General features: G+C 28.7%; 1 protein-coding gene across 1 annotated transcript; it reads left to right on the top strand.

Moving 5' to 3' along the window:
- The first annotated feature begins 551 nt into the window (after nt 1-551).
- On the top strand, nt 552-19624 carry LOC107444548 (hornerin-like). The gene is made up of 7 exons (XM_043038747.2): nt 552-608; nt 8781-9024; nt 9742-10852; nt 11786-12187; nt 14852-15053; nt 17022-17255; nt 19005-19624. The coding sequence occupies exons 1-7, from the start codon at nt 579-581 to the stop codon at nt 19473-19475; spliced, it is 2694 nt and encodes an 897-aa protein (XP_042894681.1). The 5' UTR covers nt 552-578; the 3' UTR covers nt 19476-19624.
- Nucleotides 19625-21214: the final 1590 nt, after the last annotated feature.

Below are 21214 nucleotides of genomic sequence, written 5' to 3'. Positions count from 1 at the left end.
AAATTTGACTTAAAGCTTTTAAAATAAACCAGTAAATTATTATATTTCATGATAACGGCTAAATAATAGAACAATCATGCAGATTCGAAATAATATAAATATGATAAGCAAAACAATCGAGAGTAAACGTTATTAGAAAGAAAAACATGATGGAACGTACAATAGATTATACAAATGTAGAGCACTGTTGAATAACAATAATTTACGCTACAGTTAGAGAAAATTGGACTTGTGGAAACAAACACAAGATGATTGACATCCCAAAAAAGTGAAAGCGATGATTCTATCACTTTCAATTAAAGAAATTTCCTCTTCCTACCTTCATCGATCGTAGGGAAAAAAAAAGTTCTAAAGCTCGCAGAAATAGAACATAATTGTAAGAACAAAAAAAGAAATGAGAAAACGAGATTTTCTACGTGTTCGAAGTTGATGGAAGGAGATCATCTGTCCAGTCGGGGAATTAAAAAAGATGCTCTGATTTGGCGAATTTAAGCCAAAATTGGCGCCTGATGAACTTACAATAAATGGTGAAGTAATTCAGGTAAGGATCGCAATTGCAAATATTCACCTGCTGGATTATGTCATTAACAAAGAGTATCTTCGGCAAGGTAAGTTTAGTACATTACCAAATTACAAAGTTTCTTAAGGACATAATGAAAATACTTTGAAAATATTTAATTGAATTAAGGATTAATTATATATTTTTGGTAAAATATAATTAGACTTTAAAGATAATTTTTTAAAATTTTTTTTTGTAGTTTCATATCCTGGGACATTTGATTAAATATCCTAGATAATTTTCTAAAATTTTTTTTTTTAAATGCCTGTTTTTTTTAATAAATATTTTATAACATTAAAGCATATAATAAATGTGCTAAAATTGTTCTCAAATCTTCCACGAAAGATTTATATAGCATTTATTTATTATTATTTTTAAAGTGAAGGTTTAAATTTTTGTCTTACTTTAAAATATTATACTTTATTTAATATTAACCATTTTGCTTTATTCTAAAAAAGTATTTATATTATTATTTAGTATTTTTTTTAAAATTAGTATTTTGTAGAAAGTATAAAAATCTATATATTATGTGAAAGCATCAAAATCTTTATATTATGTGAAATTATCAAAATCTGCATAAAATATTTTTAGAAGTTCTATTAAATTTTCACGAATTAGGAAAATATCACAATATTTTAGAAACGCCTTAAAATTCCAAAAGTATCAAATGCTCACAAATGTAAAGCATCAAAATTTGTTTAAGATATTTGAAAAACATAATTACTATTAAATTTTCCTTAACTGTGAAAGTATTACAATCTATTAATATTTGAAGGTACAAAATACTAATCTTGACTACCACCAAAAACTTATACTTAATAATTTCCTGAACTTTAAGAAAATATAATATAGGTTTGGAACAATTGATGAAGTAGCTTAAATTTAGTTTAAATAAATAAAAATATGTTTATTGCTTTTGTTTGAAAGTTCTTAAAGGCATAAATCATTTTCAATTGCAATTAATTATTAGAGATTAAAACAAATATTGCTTAGACAAGAAAATTTTTTATGACTTACATTACTTTTATTAAAATTTAATTCATAGAGATTATATATTGCTTAGGTCGAAACGTATTTAAAATATGTGCACCATTTTCAATTAAATATTGCTATTAAAAATGAAATTTATATTACTTTGGTCGAAAAATTATACATTATTTTCATGTAAGATATGTACATTATTTTCATGTAAGTTTAACTAGTAAAGATTAGAACATATATTGCATAAGTTGAGAAGTTTTCAAAGACAATACATTCATTAAAGTAAAAAAGTATGTTCTCATTCTTTACGAGAAATACGATTGATAATTTATCAAGATAAAAAAAAAAATAGAATAATTTCATAAAGAAACACTTTTTATTATTTGATTTTAAAAGTTAATTTATTTTAAAGTTTCAGATGACGTAAGTTTTACTTTTGAGTCTCTACTATCAGTTTGTTTTCGTTTTATAAATAATCATTAATTACTAATTGAAAGGGATATCTTTATTATTTAGTTTTTTCGTTACCATTTTCCATTTCTACTAGGTATACTCTTCCTTTCCCCTTTGTTTAATGGATGTTAACAAGTGTCATTACCTAAATTAGTCATTTTTTGAAGGGTTTATTTTTCAAAATTTCATATAGTGTGAAAAAAAATATATCAAAATTTTTTCAAATAAATATTTTATCTCATTTATAAGTTTACTTTCTTCTAAACTATATATTTATTTTTACATTAAAAAACACGTAAGCGCATTCAATAGCGCTGTTTTATTATAATAAAACAGTTACGTTAATAATTCTGATACTTTAATTCTTTCGTCATCATAATTCTGATAGTTGTGTTATAGATAATTACTTTGAAATATGGCTGACAGTTTCGTTAAACTGAATACGTTGCTCAAAGAAAAAAAGAAAAAAACAACAACTTTGACTTACAAAAGAAAAAAAAATCAACTTTTACACATAACAAAAAAAAGATCAACTTTGACATATAACAAAAAAATTAATCACATTTTTATATCGGAATGACACTTAAGTATTTCTCTAAAATTATTTAATTTCCCATCCATTTTCCAAAAAACATTTATTGTTCCATGCATGTTCAAAATGTACGAAACCACGCTATTATTAAAAAAAATCGATTAAAGTAAAGACATACTCGTAAAGATAAAAGCAAATTAATAAAGATTAAATACATTGATTTAATAATTAATTGAAATTATTTATCCATATTCAAAATAATTTTTCGAACAATAAATATTTTTTTCTATGTTATTGTGAAATATTTCTGCAACAAAATGCCATTTTCTTACACGCGAAATCTATAGATAAGGATTATCCAGAAAATGTGACGCACGCGTCACCATTAATTTATTGTACAGAATAATCTGATGTCTTAAAAGTCAATAAAAAACGTTCTATTATGGTATTAACTTTACTTGAATAGAAAAGTATACTTCATAAATAGTGGTTACTAAAAGCACATTAACATAAATATCGATAAAATCCTGAATTAGTTAACGTTATAGTTCCCTTTTTTTGAGTAGTGCCTATTACTGGTAACACATAACAAACATTTGGTGGATAATGTGGCCATTTTAAACTCTAAGTCCATCACGGAAAATAGTTTTACGAAATGCTAAGAATAAAAAGAATTAAATTTATACATTATTGATTAATTAATTTGTATTTAACAAACAGTTTAGTAAATATAATTGAAAGAAAATACTTTTTTTCAATCTCTCAAAATCATACGATTTTGATAATTTCTTTATAAAATTTTGCACATGTTTCCAGAATTTTTATGCCGTAAGAAAATTATTCTTAGAAATTTAGCTTTTATTAGTAGCTTTTGTAAGCAATTTTATTTAGCATTTGACAGCAATTTTCTAGTTGATTTTACTTTTTGTCAATAACGTGCAAAAAATGTCTTTGAAAAATTGCAGCAATCATTACAAGGAATTTATAAATACAGATCTTGTAACACAAATTATGCTGATGATAAAGTTTACTTCTATTTTAAACAATAAACTTTTTTTTCATCAAATTTGCATATTTTTCAAAAGAGCTTGTTTTTGAAGTTCTGCTCATAAATACTTTTACGGCTTATTAAGTAACAATGAGAAACTACACTATTTGTTTAATTTAGAAACTTGTTTTAGCAGAAATATTGAACTAGTGAATCCCAAATTATTAAAAAAAAACATTATAATGTATTTTGCAGGGTCTTTTTTCCCCAAATTATTGAAACGAATCCATTGTATGACAACGTTTCAAAATACACCTACGATTCCTAGTAAATAATTCATTTTCGATGTGAAATTAAACATATATCGAGAGAATTGTTCGATTTAAAATGAAATAATACAAGCTACTTGACTAAAATCTTGATAGCGTCTTCTTGAACCAGTTTACCAAATTACAAGAAAATATTTTTTGCTCCGAATTTATTTTTAGCTAGTTTTACTTTTACTTAAAATGAAATTTACCATGCCTTTTACATCTGAATTTTTTAATTGAAAAAATATTATTAATAGTTTGCTGTAATTTAAGACAATCAAAAATTTTCCATTTATATTATTTTTTACCTGAATTTTCCAATCCACTGTTTTTTATTGCATTCTTTTAATTTTTTATGAATAAATTAACTTTCTTTTGGATCAATTTTCTAATCTTCTTCTTAAAATAAATAAATAATTAAGAAGAAAGATACGTCAAGTCCCAACAAGTCCCAAAATTAAAAACATTATATATGCATACATAAAAAGATGGAGTTTGTTTAAAAATTTACCTCTTAATGACCGTTTTTTTTAAAAAAAAAGTTTGTTGCTTAGCAAATGAACACAAAAACGAAAATGTGAATGTTGAACCGAGAAACAATGTTGCGTGTTAGATAAAAATCATAAACAAACCTCTACAATCGATGTCAAATGGTTAATTTACTGAATGCATGGGTCAATGTCGCAGACTAAAATTAGCACAGTTTCTTTATAGTTAATAGTAAATCTTTTTACACAGATCGAGGAGGAACGCAACTGTTTTAAAACATGCATAAAATAATACTCTACAATCGATGTCAAATGATTAATTTTACTGAATGCATGAGTCAATGTCGCAGACAAAAATTAGCACAATCTCCTTATAGTTAATTGTAGATCTTTTTACACAGATCGAGTAGGAGCGCAACTGTTTTAAAACATGTATAAAATAATACTCTACAATAGATATAAATTGGTTAATTTTGCTGAATGCTTGGGCCCATGTCGCAGACAAAAATTAGCACAATCTCCTTATAGTTAATTGCAAATCTTTTTACACAGATCGAGTAGGAACGCAACTATTTCAAAACATGTATAAAGTAATACTTAACAATAGATATAAATTGGTTAATTTTACTGAAATGCTTGGGTCAATGTCGCAGACAAAAATTAGCCCAATCTCCTTATAGCTAATTGTAAATCTTTTTACACAGATCGAGTAGGAACGCAACTGTTTTAAAACATGTATGAAATAATACTCTACAATTGATGTCAAATTGCTAATTTACTGAATGCATAGGTCAACGACGCAGACAAAAATTAGCACAATTTCGTTATAGTTAATTGTAATTTTTTTTATATAGATCGAGTAGGCACGCAACTGTTGTAAAACATGTATAAAATAATACCCTGTAATCGATGACAAATGGTTAATTTACGGAATGCATGGGTCAATGTCGCAGACAAAAGTTAGCACAATTTCTTTATAGTTAATTGTAATTCTTTTTGCACGGATCGAGTTGGAAAGCAACTGCTTAAAACATGTATAAAATAATACTCTACAATTGATGTCAAATGGTTAATTTATTGAATGCATAGGTCAATGACGCAGACATAAATTAGCACAATTTCTTTATATTTAATTTCAAATCTCTTTACACAGATGGAGTAGGAACGCAAAATATGTAAAATATTATACTTGTATAAAATAACATGTATAAAATAATACTCTACAATCGATGTCAAATGGTTAATTTACTGAATGCATGGGTCAATGTCGCAGACAAAAATTAGCATAATCTTCTTATAGTTAATTGTAAATCTTTTTACACCGATCGAGTAGGAACGCAACTATTTTAAAACACGTATAAAATAATCAAGCTAAACGTACGGATTCAAAAATTGTATTAATAAGAAAACTTCTAAAACTATATATTATTATATTTCGTTTTTATAATAACCTTTATAATATGTTTTTTTTTTAAATAAATGCTCGTTTTTGTTTAAATAAGAAATATACCAACCTTTTCAGGGATTGTAAAAATTAAAAAAAAATAATAATAACTAATCATTTAGCTGTTTACTTGAATAAATTTAAAAAAAAATCATTTCTTATATCTTTTCTATGAAATACAAATATAACAATGAGCTTTTCTTTTCCATTTTATTAAAATATATTTGAAGAAAAATTTCTAATATTCTTATAATAAATAGAATGCAAATTTAATAAGTAACTTTTATTTTGCTTTTCCTTAAATTAAATTTGAACAAACATTTCTGATATCTTTTCAATGAAATCCGAATAAAACTTCGAATGAACTTTTATTTAGAATTTTTTTAAAATAAATTTAATGAAACATTTCTGAAGTCCCTAATGGGCTTAACAAACTAAGAAGCTCAAATCTGTTATTCTTATAACCTAATGAATTTTTCCTTTGCTTTTTTAAAAATATAAGAAGAGACATCTTTAATATCTTTACAATATAATACAAACTTTATGAGCAAGAGGAATTTCAGGAATAGCTCGCTTTTCAATATTTTGTTAAAATCATTTTATTTTTTATAATAAAGCATTTATCTTTTGAACAAAAAAAAAAAGCATTGAATGTTAGGAAAAAACTTTTTGACTAACTAACTAGAAGGCTAATATATTTATTATTACTTATTAACATATAACACAATATGATTAATTTATATTATTTCGAATACGAGGATAAACCTAAAGGCAAGCAACCTAGTTTCTGAAACCAATAAAAGTTTCAACAATGTTATTTTGAAAACTCTGGAATTTCCGATTCCCACACGGAGTGAAACAATAACAAAGCCATTTTCCGAAAATTCTAAATCAATTTCGATAAAATAAAAAAAAAGATAATTGCTAAGCCTTCAACGTCTGACTATTAAGTCTCACGACTTAAAAAACTATCAATTTTTATTCTTAAAATCGATAGAAAAAAAGCTGAAAATGACATATAGTATGGGAATGATAGGCATAAAATGTTGTACGCTTCGCCAAATGCCCAGGGAATTTATGAGAAGGAAAACGACTTGTTTCAAACGAAAGGGAAGAACCAAGAACTTCCTGTCCAAATAAATCATTTTCGCTTCTCGGATTCACAGACTTAATGAGTTTCTCCCGGTGTTTATAAACTACTTTTAAACTAATTTTAAAACACTACAGATATTATTAGCTTTCATAATGTAAGCCGGTCATATTTGTAAAGATTTTATGAGCCGACTGGAAAATTCTCATCATAGATGTTTTGAAGACGAATTCTTTTACCTTGTTATGCTCCGTGCAAATGATACACGTTTTAAATGTGTGGTTTCTCTCTTTTTTTTTTTTAATATTTTAAACGTTTAAAATATGGCATTTTTTTAAAAACAAAAATGAATTACGATTCTTTTTAAAATCTGTAGCAGTATGATCATTTATACATAGTAACTTAAACAAAGTATAATAATATTATTAAGATTTGATACAATTTTAGTACAGGGTTACACATAATTCCCTCTGGGGTTTCGAAGCGTTATAGTTAAAAAACGAAGACGAATATGGCAAAAAATAACATATGAAATTGTTCCGAAAGTATTCAAGTTTTAATTTAAGCAGTTGCCGGTAGATGTAGTAAAGAAAAATGGCGTTTACAGGCGGAGGGAATTATGAATAACCCTGTAGTTGAGATTAGATTATAGATTGTAAGTATGGAGGGCTTCCGATCTTTTTAAAATTTTTTTTTAATTTTTGGTAACGCTTGCAAAGGGGTTGAAAGTGACAGACCCCTTTCATTTCCTGTCCATTTTATATGATTTTATGAAACATTCCAAATAAAGGGCATCGCATAACTTCTTTTGATAGATTTTTTTGTTGGAAGATACGAATCCTTCCTTCACTATTTTTTAATTAATTTCTTCACTATTTCTTAATTACTGACTAATGATAGGGTTATGACTTTGAGAAGTTATGCCTATCCTTAGCCCTATCCTTAGAGACTTCAGGAGTAATATGGAAATAAGAAAAAAAAACAAAAATTTCGTTGTTTAGTTGTGCAAGTGAAGTGAATAATTGGAGTCTAATAGAATCATGCAATTAAAAGCATTAAGCGTGGAACCGTAAACACAATAATAATTTTCTGGGTTTTCAAAATGGTAAATACATCTCCACTTTCTTCTACTTCCTATTACTCTGTAATTTCATATTAAAAACAATAAACCGAAACATATAGGATTTTAAGTTTATAAAATTATTTAGTTATTTAAGAAGTTTTTAATTGTAATAAGTACTTTGCCCATAAGTTCATTTTTATCCAATCGTGTACGTAGTTTTACATGATCGGCTACGTAATAAAATATATACGAATTTTTGCAGCTTTTATACCAAACTCATGCTCGAATTTAAGTTTCTTTCTTTTTTTTCTTTCAAAAAGTTAATTTGCAACTCCCTCTCTTACACCACAACAAGTAATGCTTCATATTTTATATATTTTAAGTAAGTTATATTCTGTAAACTTAATGTCCCTGTAAGCTTATCAGCTTCCTTCTAAGCCGAGCTTATCGGCTTCTCTCTGCCTAGGCCTTAGTCATTTATTACTTCTTTACATTTTTCATCAAGCGTGTTTCAATATAGCTTAATTTAAATTTTATATCAGCTTATTATGTGTTATCATCGAAATATTACATTAATACTTTATAAGAAAATGCCTATGCATTTATATTTGTTTACATAAATCAATATCTTAAGATATTTTTAAATCGAAATTTCCTGCGCTTTTTTATATCAGAAATGTTTTTTTTTAATACATATAACACAATTTCTTTTTGATAGAGTGAGAAGTAACAAAATTCAAACTTGTGCATGTTAACAGCTATTGCTTCTATTACCTGGGGTCACTTCCTCTTGATAGTTATCGCTATTATTTGCTTTTAAAAATTAGCAAACTAAACTGTAGTTTAAAAATATGTACGCACCATGTTTTAGATCTGCGTTCTTGCCTGTATCTGCTTCCTTCAAGTTTGTTGTTCTGAAACATCTAAAGCGGACAATGCCTCTGATGTCACAACTTCTTTGCCTGTGAGTGAAGAAGCAGAGAGTAAATTAGTGGAAACAGCAGTTAAGCTGGATGGACAAGAATCTTATCAAATATCCAAAGCAGAGCCATATCCGCATAGTGATCATGGATACATCCAACAAACTTCTCTTTATAAACAAGATCCTTACAAAAGTAAGCACTCTCTTTTTTCGACTTCATAGCATTAGAACTTTGAAAAAATTTATTATATTGTAAAACAAAATGTTTGCTTCTTTGCAAATCTTGAAAATGACACTTTCAGAATGTCAGACATACACATTTTTTAAGTTTTGAAATACATCAGAAATTTATAACTCATTTTATATTTCATAACAGTAGTTGAACAGCCGACCAATTTTGAGTTCACGATCACCAGTTTTTAACACCATAGTCTTGTAGTTTTGAACCCAACCCAGAAGGCAAGGACTCTCCTGGATCAAGTATTGATTGAAATTTGCCTTCGTGGAGGACTTTTTGATGGAATTAACCTGCATTTGCGTAACATTGTGAGGGAGACCTACCACGGTTAGCCTGACGGCAAAGGGACTCTAACCTGTGACCCGTCTACCATTGAGGATAGTTATGTTAACACTGTGGTCAGGGTGAGTCAGGTGCGTGATTCGTGTCCACCAGTCATCGCAGTGATTCGGACCCGGATCACCTGATTAGGAAGCGAGAGCTCTATCCTCTGAATCATCATGTTTTTTTTAAAAATTATTGCAAAAATTTACATCATTTAAAGAAAAATTAATTTAATCTTAATTCCAAGATAACATTAGTTTCATTCATGCATAGGTTAAAACACGCGCAAGGTTTTTTTAAAAAAAATTAACTTCAAACTTATGTAACATTTTTTACATTTCATTATAGGTGAAGATCAGTCTTCGCATAGCAAATATGGCGGTTCATTCGAACATTACAAGCAACAATATTTGAGTCATCAAGCCCCAGCGTACCATACCGCCAATCAGGATTCACATCATTCTGGCTATGGATCTGATGGTTACCATAAAGATAGAACTCATCACGAGCAAGTGCATGTTGAATCGGATTACGGATATCCCCATAGCGGCAAATATGAAGTTGACGGATATGGCAGCGATAAGAGTATTCCATACGGCACTAAGCTACCCGTTAGAACCAAAGAAAAGTCATACCCACGTTATTCTAAAGAAATCGGCCAGAAGCAGCGTGAGTTATATAACTCTGCTAAGTATAGTGATGATAAATCTAAATACATTGCTCAAGAGGTACCATCCGAAGAGTATGGCTCCAAATCATATTACGAAAACTCAGATTCTGGAAAGGGAGATGAATACGTTTCTAAGGAACAGTCTTACAGCTCAAGTCAAGGTGAAACATCTTACGGACACGAGTCTCCTCAAATAAGCCAGCAATTAATATACGAACAGTTAGACGCAAAACATGAAGATGGAAAATCGGGGTACAGTTCAAGCGGTGGCCATGCATCACCTGAAATAGCTCAGCATTTAATATATGATCAATTCGATGCAAAAGACGTCGATGGCAAATCTGGATACAGCTCCCATGGTGGATATGCATCTCCCCAGATAGCTCACCAATCATATGATCAATTAGATACAAAACATGTTGATGGCGAATCGGGATATAGTTCCCATGGTGGACATGTATCTGCACAACTTCACCAACAGCAATATTATGATCAGACAGATGACAAGCACGTTGATGGTAAATCAGGATACAGCTCTCATGGCGCATATGCATCACCTCAAATTACTCACCAATTATATGATGATTCAGATACAAAACATGCCGACGGCAAATCAGGTTATAGCTCCCACACTGCACATGCACCTGCACAACAAAATCAGCATTTATATGATCAAATTGACGTCAAGCACCATGATGGAAAATCGGGATACGATTCTCATGGATCTAAAGAAATACACCAACCTGCAGTTGTTACATCTTATTACTACAGAGGAATTAAAACTCACAGGTACACATCTTTACTAATAGCAAATTAAAATAATGAAGTGATAGAAGAAAATAAATTTTATGTCATGTATCGCGGGTGAAATTTAAATTTTTACTTCATTAAAACAAATTAAAAATAATTATTAAATATCCACTCAAAAAATGAAAGGACTCTCAAAAACTTACTTAGTTTTTTTTAAACGTAAAAGAACTTTTTATTTTACTGTTTGACTTTTCTTAAAATATGTTTTAAAAAGGTCAGTAATTAAAACGTAACTCGTAAATGTTGTTAACTGCTGTTATCCCATTTCTTATCTGTAATATTTTAAAATTTATTTATTGCTTAATTTACGATTGTTTCTAATTTCAAAATGAAAAAATAGTAGAACAAATGTTATTTTCTTATAGTAGTAATAGTAGTTTTTTCTAATAGTAATAGTTTTCTAGCATTTCTGAGTAGTAGTTTTTTTCTATAATAATAGTAGTACTTTTTTTCTTCATGTAAGTTTATTATATGTTATGCGTGTTTACTTAATATAAGTTTATTATAGTGTTTTTTTTTTTTTTTTTTTTTTTTTTTTTTTTTTTTTTTTTTTTTTTTTTTTGTAATTTATGTGATTAATTGGGCTACAAACTATTGCTGAGTTAGAAAATTCAAACTATTAAATTATTTTTTGAAAAAGATTACAGTCAACTTAATTAAATATTAGAAACTTAGTTCCTTACTCTGTTTTTCTAAAGAATACTTTAATAGTTTAATTTTAATATAGAATTTTAATAATAATTTAATTTAGAACAAACATCAAAATTTTACATTATTCATTACTAAATATTTTTAACTTTTGTTGGTGCAAAAGCATCGCCATGAAATACTGTTAAGATGCATGAAATCTCTTTCTTATTTACTTTATTTGATTTTTTTAAAAAAAATAATATTTATCTATATCTTACTTAGCTCAATTCCAGTCAAGACTGACAGCAAAAAATATGTATCAAGTGGTCAAGAATATTTTCCAGTAATCCCTAAAGAGGCTGAATACATTTCAAGTGTAAAAGAGCAATCATACGCACAGGATGCAAAGCTCGGAGTTGTACCAGAAGATGGTCAATATGTTAGTGGACTCTCAAAACAAACTGGGGATGGCAAAATGGCGATCTATATAAAGCAACTGGGCCATTCTTTGACTGGAGACAAGTATGGTAAAGGTGGAGAACGACATGGTTTCCTTTTGCTTCCCGTTTTACCCGGTAAACAGAACGATGCTGTGCAAATTGCCCAAACAAACTTTTATAACATTGGTGGCAATAAATATGGCAATATCCATCAAGGGGTTGACACATCTGCTTATGGTTACAGGTGAGGAAACCTAGCTATAAATATTTATAGTTTTAATTTATGGAATACTTATTGTGATATTTGTTTCAAGCAATTTGTAAGTTGCAAACAAATAAGAGTTTAATAAAATTCATTGACTTATTTTCCGATCGATACAACTTTTTTAACTTCATGTTGTTAAGCAAATAAAGTAAACTAGTGGGCTGCGCCCCCTGCTCGCTAACGCTCGCCAACCCCTGAAAATTGCTACGCAATCTTATATGGTTTGCTTCGCAAACCAATAGGTACATTGCAAATGCACAAAATTCTAAGAATTCAAAACAATCATTCAAATCCATGTAACAACTTTAAAAAAAAAAAAATTACATCTTTTTAGTAAATACTAAGTCATTAAAATAAATTTGAATTCAAATAAATGACATGTAATTCGTTAAACCTATTAGAAATGTGCTATAGTATAAAATCTTAAGATAAAATTTCTAAAACTGATATTTCTTTAAAAAGGTTAAAATTTTGGCTATAATTAAGTCTATTAAAAATTTAAATAAGTGAATTGCAATGGAAAAACCTGCATAAACAAATAAATTCTAGTAAAACAAATAAATTCGTGATATAAATCAAAAATCGTCAAATAAATTCGTAATATATAAATTCGTGAAAAAAAGCGCTTTCGACAAAATACTAAAATAGAGATCTATCGACAAAGACTACTCACTTTTGCCTAGCTTATGCTCTCTCTGGTTATTTCAGTTTCCGTTTTTAAAAGCGCTATATGTTGAGCCATCTCAGCTAGATTTGGCATGCGACATTTTTAACGGCAATCATTGGTCGATTTTCTAGCGTTGCCGTTCGGGGAGTTGTAATGAGGCTTTGTTTGTCGCCGTGTAAGAGAAATATATATATAGATATTGTAAGTGACTTCAGGAAGCATTTTCTTTATTTACTGAGAAAAAAAAAGCGACACAATCTATAACAATGTTTATGACTATAATTTTAGATCCAATAATTGTTATAATTTATGCATGATCTCTGTTATTTTGTATGGGCATGATTAATGCTTTAAAAATTTATAATAATAGTCATAAGAAATTTTGCACCAGTACCTATTTTAACGTAACGAAATGCTTATTCCTTTTTACATCTAACGAAAAAAAATATAGGCATCAGTGTCACAGTGATTAAAATACAGAATTGTCACTGTGAAGGACTGGGGTTCGAACCACGGAGGAGTCTTGAAGCCTACTGTACCTATTATATTCACTGATATACGGAGAAGAATATTCTGGTAAAATTACCGTTAAGTATGGTAAAGGCATTTTATTCAAAAGAAAATCATAATTTCGTTAATAAAAACCCAAACTATATTTTATTTAAAACAGCCATTTGATAGTTTTTCTGTTCATATGGTAATGATTTTAAGAAAATTCTGGTTTTCAAAATTATAGTCCTTATTACCACATATTTAGTAAAAAATGCAATACTGAAAAGTAAATTGAACATCATAAATGGTTTTCATGCTATGTTCTAAGTTATCATGATAAAAATTATCAAATTTTACCATGATTTCTTAATTTTATCACATATTATAAGACCATATTTTATTGTTAATTTTAACATATTCATTACCAAGACGATTCGGTAAAAATTATCGAAATTATTGGTGTACTCATAGAGTCAGAAACGCGGTAAATTTCACCATATTCTGGTAGCTTTGATCATACTTTTTCTCATTGTATATCTATGCATTATCTTTTATGACTCAAATCAGATTTAAAATGTTTTAAAATTTTTACCTATTTTTAAAAGCCACGATGCAAAATGGTCTGATTTCTCCAAGACCTCAAACAACCTTATGGCTCAAAAAAGATGAAATTTTGAAATTTACTCCTTCGCCGATAATATCAATGCCAAACACTTTCAAGCTATATATTACAGATCGAAACTATACGGCCAATGCATCTCTATTATTTTTAATACTTTTTGCTACAACCCGCTAACGACGAAATAATTAACATTACTGGAATAGAAAATTGGCATAAATAATCTATTAGTTGAATAAAATAGCAAATTTGTATGAATAAATCCTACCAAAATATATTCGCCTGTAATTTTTTCTAGAAATTTGGATTTCTCAATTTTTGTTTTAAACCTTTTTTAAATTCTGTTTTAAAACCAGGGTTGACCCATTTTTGTGTTTGCTATTATCCAAGACAAGGCAACTTTTGGATTAAGTGTGAAGACACACTAGTCTTCGTAGAGGACTTTGAAGTAACCCACATTTGCGTTGCATGGAGAGGAAACCACGAAAACCTCACACGGTTAGCCCAGTTCCAAAGGAATTCTTACCCATTATCTAACCACTGAGGATATTTTATGCTCTAAATATGATTGGTGCGAACAGTTCCGAGCAGTCGTTACCGAGATTCAAACCTGGTAACTTAATCGAAAGGCGAATATTCTATCCCCTTAACCAACTTAATTGATTTTGCATTGCATCTTTTTTAAGAAAATGAACTAAACGTACTCCATCTTCTAAAGAAGGAAATAATTGGATTTGTAGACTTAAGGCAAAAAAATTATAATAATAAATAAATAAATGAAAACTAAATGGATTTATTAATAATTAGTGTTTGATTTGTGTTCTAACTAAATGTGGCCGATATTTATTTATTTGTTTTTAACTAGTCCAATTCAAGAAGATCATGAAAAGATTTCAACTTACAAAGGAAAAGGTGGGATTCATGTTCAAGAACTAAAATCTCTTTACCAAAGCCCTGAAAGCTATAACCAAAGGTTATTGATAAGCGATATTGGAAAAACAGCTACACATGGTTCGAGTTACGATGATGGAGGTAAAGGTAAATCAAGTCACTACGGCACAAACAAAGTAAGTTTGATTAAAGAAAATCATGTGATTTTTAAAGTAATTACAATTTTTAGAATTTTTGGATTTCATTATGTACAATTTAAATCAATTTAATTAAATTAAGCGTTTAACAAGTCCTATTGTACAACTGAATACTGAAAATTGTATTCTGTTTCGATTGAAATTTTATTTAAAATAGACATAAAGATAGTTTTTATTTTATTAAATAGATTGCTTTTTAAACAGAGTTTCTTTTTAAAGTAAAACTACTTATTGAAACACATATTTTGATTGATAAAAATATAATAATTATCAGTAAAAATAACTATAAATACCATTTTATTTAATGCATAATTTTGCATTTAAAAATGCTGAAAATACAGGAAAAAACATGGGAACTAAATGGGTACATATTTTATGGTACCACCAGTAATTTTTTTATGAAAAATTACTTTTAACATTTGCAGTGCAGTATTAAATATTTTCCGACACACCTAAAAGTATTGTGTTATAAAATTCAAAGAAATTTTCTTTTTATTGTATTAGAATTATATTTTGCTTTAAACATAATTTGATACATTTGATATATTAAATTTTTGATGGCACATATTTTTGCCCCGCTGAAAATGTTAGATCGAATTAAAATTATTGTCTGGTTCAAATTTTCAGCGTTGTCAGAAAGGCGACGGAAATATTCGAAGAATTTTCTCACATTTAATCTAAATGTTGGACATATTTCTCACTTGCTTTCAAGCTTGACTTAAGTTTTTTTTAAAGGGACACATAAAAATTATAAGGAAGCTTCAATATGATTCCGGTATTTTATTTCGAGCCTTTATAGTTTTTCTAATAACAGCCGTCTGAAGTTCTCAAATAAATATGTTCACGCGTTCTTTAACAATAAGAATGCGCTGTTTAATTGCATACGTTGTTGACAAAATTCTATTTATACCAACAAAAAAAGGTAATTATTACCATTCGCCGTTTTTCCTATCAAGAATTCTAGGGGGACCAAATCATATGGTAATATCAATAATAGACTACGAAGCATTAATCAGCATGAAACTAACAAAAACTATGAAAATATTTACGTATGAATTATTTATTTATCTTTTATTTATCATTAAATCCTATATCGGATTAAAACCCCTAAAACACCGGATTGTAAGCTATCGATGTTTTACCCACTATTCTAGTAAGTCTCACAGAGTTTCCATGAAGCTCAAGTCAGGGGAATTTGCTGGCCAATCGAGATCTACTGTGTATGAGTGCTCATTAAACCAGTCACATCATCTTCCAGCTCCATGCAATTTGTTGCTTTCTTTTTTTAATATAGAAGTATCAACAGTATGCTGATCATGAAGATGTTGATTGAAAAGAGCACTTGATCACCCAACCTGTTAAAATGTATCGCTCTGATCAGATTACTGGTTACCTCAATGACCGGACCCAATCAATAATGAGAAAAATTCAAAAAATTACAAATCCTAAATCAAGCTGGAAAGTCCTAATTTTATGCTTTATAACAGGGCTGTCCAACTGCAAAGAGCCCACGGGCTAGAATTCCGGTCACTGATCACCTGGCGGGCCGCAGTTTGAAAAAGTTGAACAATAACATCTTACCTGTTATACAATAACAATTAATAGTTGAATTATGAATTATAAAACAATGGAACAGAAGGATTATAAGACAATTTGCTTACATTTTAATGGGAAAACTGAGGCCGATCAGCCTGAATAAGAAGTTGGCGGGCCGCACACTATATGTTGGGGGGCCGCATGCGGCCCGCGTGCCGCCAGTTGGACAGCCCTGCTTTATAACATGCAGGAATATATTTACCCAAATTATTTTAGTGAACAATTTTAGTTAAAATGGGTCGAGTGCAGCATAGCTCTATATTAAAATTAATTAAAACTTATAAACAAGTTTATTTTATCGTAAAATAATTCATTTCTTTTTTTAATACTAATTTATTATTACTCTTGCAGGAAAATATTTACGTGCAAGATACGAGTTCGTACGGTGAACACGGTTCCTATAAAGACCCCGTACACCCATCTCCTTTCAAGGGATCTTCATTCAAGCCAATCATTCCGAAAAGTAATCAAATAATTTCTAATGGATATGGAAGCGTTAACCACGAAGAATATAACAACCAAAAAACTCATCAACGCCTAGGAAAATCCTCCTACGAGCATCAGTCACCTCTTCAGTATTCAAAGGTAGGGACAGATTTCAACTTAGTTCCATTAATCACTCGCGATCAGTGCGAGCANTAAATATATATATATACATATTAACCTTTTTTTTTGGGAGTTCATCTTCTAAAACGTTTGTTGGCATGTCTGATAATGTAAAGTCACGGGGAAGGGTAACAAATAACAAGAAAAAATTTATATTAAGTATTAACTCAGAAGAAAATTTAGAGCAGTGCTATAAAAGCAGTTCGTAATAGAAATATTTGCGTCGTTAGTCATTGTTTTCGAGACTAATAAGATAGGTCTTGACTCTTGCGAATTATTATTGTGAAAACAAAAAATGTAAAACTATGTACAAAAAAGCAATGAGAAAAATTATAACGTTAATAAAGAGAAGTAGCCACAGTATCGCATTTGTTTGTCAAAAATAATTGCAAAATAGTAATATCACACCTAAATATTTACGGGAATATTACGCTCATAATGATTACTTAATCAATAATTTCTTTATTTTATTGGAATCTCTCCGGGAAAAGCTTCTAGTAGTTAAAAAGTTACAATTTCTTTTTGAAATTAGGTAAATTTCTATATAATATAAAGTTTACACAAAGTGTTTATATATAAGTATATTAGTATTTATACAAAAACAAGTTCAATTTATAAATCTTTTTTTTTCTCCATTTCAAAAACAAGAAAGCCTATTTAACTATAGCAAAATAGAAAAGCTCGTGCTTAACGGTAATATCATAAGAACTTTAAAAGTAAATAAATAGCTGGTGTTTAAATTCTTCGATAGTTTATGAGATTATCTGCATTTTAAAGGAATACTCTATATGCAATAACTAAATAAAATATACACAATTAATTACCAAAAATTTAGTTTGATATTATTTATAATATTGGTTTATTATTAATTAATTAATTTCTATCGTTTCTGAACAAAATCATAAATTTCTCTAAAAACAGAATAATTGGTATTGTATGATTATATGAAATTTATCATTGTCCATTTTGATTATAAATAATGGATGATTCATATTCAAATAAATGTATTAATTACATTGATAATTACTTACAATTATTTGTATTTCACTAATTTAACTCGGAAATTAAATAATGAATTGTTTTTTAAACAATTATTATGAATTGTTACACATTTGACATATTCAATCCAAATTCTTCCCAAATTATACAATATTTTTTTAATAAAGCAAAATTCGAGGAAAATGCTTTGAACTTCTTTACACGATTTAAAAGAAAACAATATTGATTGAAAATATTAACCAAATAATAAGGAAAAAAATCGATCCATAATTTTTTATACAAACTAAAAAAAAATTAAAAAGTTTGAAATTGTTAAATAGCTCTAAACTTAAGAAACAAGCGATATTGACTCCAGAATAGTTCTTTTTTATGGATAATAAGTATACACTGATTAATATACTTCTTAATATTCCATGAACTTGTTACTATGCATGTCTGCCTAATTGCACGATTGTTTTAAATGTAAACTTTAGTTTGTAAACCCTATACTTCGATGAATATGTGTTACGCAGTGATTTCTCTCTGTACTTTATACTTTTTTTTTCCAATAAAGGAATTATTAGAGATGAGCTGACACAAGCTACTTGAATAAACTATAGATTAAAGTATGTGATGTAATACGTAATCCAAGCGTGTAGTTTAATTCAAACTTCAGCTTTATTTCACTATAGATCTAAATCATTAATCCAAATATACAACGAATATTAAATATTTTTATTTCAATTTTAGAGTACAGGATTTCAACCTTCTTATTACTTCCCACCTACGTCATCAGCTCCCCAGGTACCAGTTCCACAATTCTCCAGTTATGGAAAAAGCGAAATACCAAAGTCTTCAGCCCAAAGTCACGGATACAGTAATCAATACGAAAGAGTCCAACTAGCATCTGGTTACTTACCACCTAAACCAAGCATTGCCTCCCAAAAGAGAATTAAATCTTACGCAATTGTATTGCAGCAAAAGCCCCATGAACAAATTCAAGTGGACGGATATGGTGCATCCGCATACCCAGAGGCATCAGTAAGAAAGTCCAAATTATTATCAGGAAGATTTTCAGAATCTCAGTTCAAGCCAATCATCGGAAAATCTAGCTCGTTACATTCAAGGAGTGCTTCTCTATCCCACAATATCAAATCCCAAACGGTTGCAACTGCATATGCACCAGTTGCCTACTCACAACGAGTTTCCAAAAAGTATTAGAAAACTGTATTTATGAAAAGTGCTGAGTTGATCCAAATTAATTGCTCCAATTTTGAATTTCCGTAATTCTATTTTAATTGTAAAGAATGTAGTCGCATAAAATATACTCCCTTACAAGTATTTAAAAAATATTTTTTTCAAATCGTGAACCAGCTGAAGACAATCAACATTAAATAAGAAAAGCAATGTCTTAAATCACAAATGCAATATAACGTACTAAAAACGCAACTCCCCCCTTTAGAAATATGAAGCTTCTCTAGTATTTAATTTGAAATTAAATTCTCTAAAAACTCATATAAATCTTTTTACTTTGTATTTAATTAGAATGTTAAAAACTGTATGTTTAAAATTTATGAGGCTTAGAATAATGCAAAAAATGAAGTTGCGCTTTAAAACACGAGGCAAAACTTTAGATTCACATTTTCCATAAGATTTATATTATAATTAACTTAAAAATTGTGCATATTTTATAAACTATACTTAAAAAATAATTTAAATCCAAAACATATTTTCATCTAGAAGTATTTCAATATGCCGCAGTAAAAATGTAAAGATATATGTATTTTCGAGGGTAGTATACCCTCGAAAATACACATATCTGTGTGTACTTTACTGGGGATGCTTTTATAGTTAGAGTGTCGAGGAAGTAGGAATATTTATCATTGCCAAACTGAATCGAACGTTATGAAGCAAAAACGGCATACGTATGAACGCCTAACTCCAAGAATGGATCATTGAATGAAAAATGTTTCTTAATATGCCTTTTCGATCGGAGATAATCAAATTCTACCATCTACATATTTTTCTGTTGTTTGATCCTAATGACTACACTACGATCGAATGGATTAACAACTGCTTAGCAACTCATGACAAGACATACAGTTACGCCGCTAGGAGCTAATTCTCATTATGAACTGATTGTGCATTAGAACTGATATTTTTAATTACGTATTTTTTTAAAACTTTACGCTAACTGTACTCTTTCTACTAATTCTAATCGAAAGTTCAATTTAAATAGGCATAGAATTAACTTTTCCCCCTAAATTTTTTGTTATCCAATTTGCGGAGTGGACCAAATTGGTCAATAAATAATTAAATAACGGTGAAACAGCTATTTCTAGGCAATAATCATTACAATCCTCTTTTGCATATTTACAATTATCGACAATAATTATTAGAAAACTTAAAATTATCGACAATAAATATTAGACAACTTAAAATTATCGACAATAATTATTAGAAAACTTAAAATTATCGACAATAATTATTAGAAAACTTAAAATTATCGGCAATAATTATTAGGAAACTCAAAATTAAGGTAGGCAATTCAAATAAATGAAAGTACTAGTTCAGATGCACATAAACATTCCATAATAAAAATGCACCTCTGCTGTTAATGATGACGTTTCCAGTCTTGAGATATAGGGTCACGAGCAAAAAGGGTTGATATACAATTCTGAATCTACCCTACCTCCTCTTACAGTTTTGACCTTTAATTTTAAAACACTCACTTTATGAAGTGCCTTAACATTAACATTAAGCAGGGAGAGGCATTTATTGAGCACTTGTGTTTGTATTAATTTGAGCATGTATTAATGGTGCATTTTTGAAGTAGTTATCTAACTTTAATCTTTAATTTGTAATAGAGTATGATGAATTAAATCACAACCCCATTATACGTTGCTCTATCCAGAAACATTCTCTATGTTGTTTAAAATTTGAATGCTAGTTTTAAAACA

The sequence above is a fragment of the Parasteatoda tepidariorum genome, chromosome 4 (assembly GCF_043381705.1).
Source record: "Parasteatoda tepidariorum isolate YZ-2023 chromosome 4, CAS_Ptep_4.0, whole genome shotgun sequence".
NCBI lineage: Eukaryota > Metazoa > Arthropoda > Arachnida > Araneae > Theridiidae > Parasteatoda > Parasteatoda tepidariorum.
Note: the sequence above shows the minus strand (reverse complement) of the source record. Positions and strands in the feature narration are given on the sequence as shown.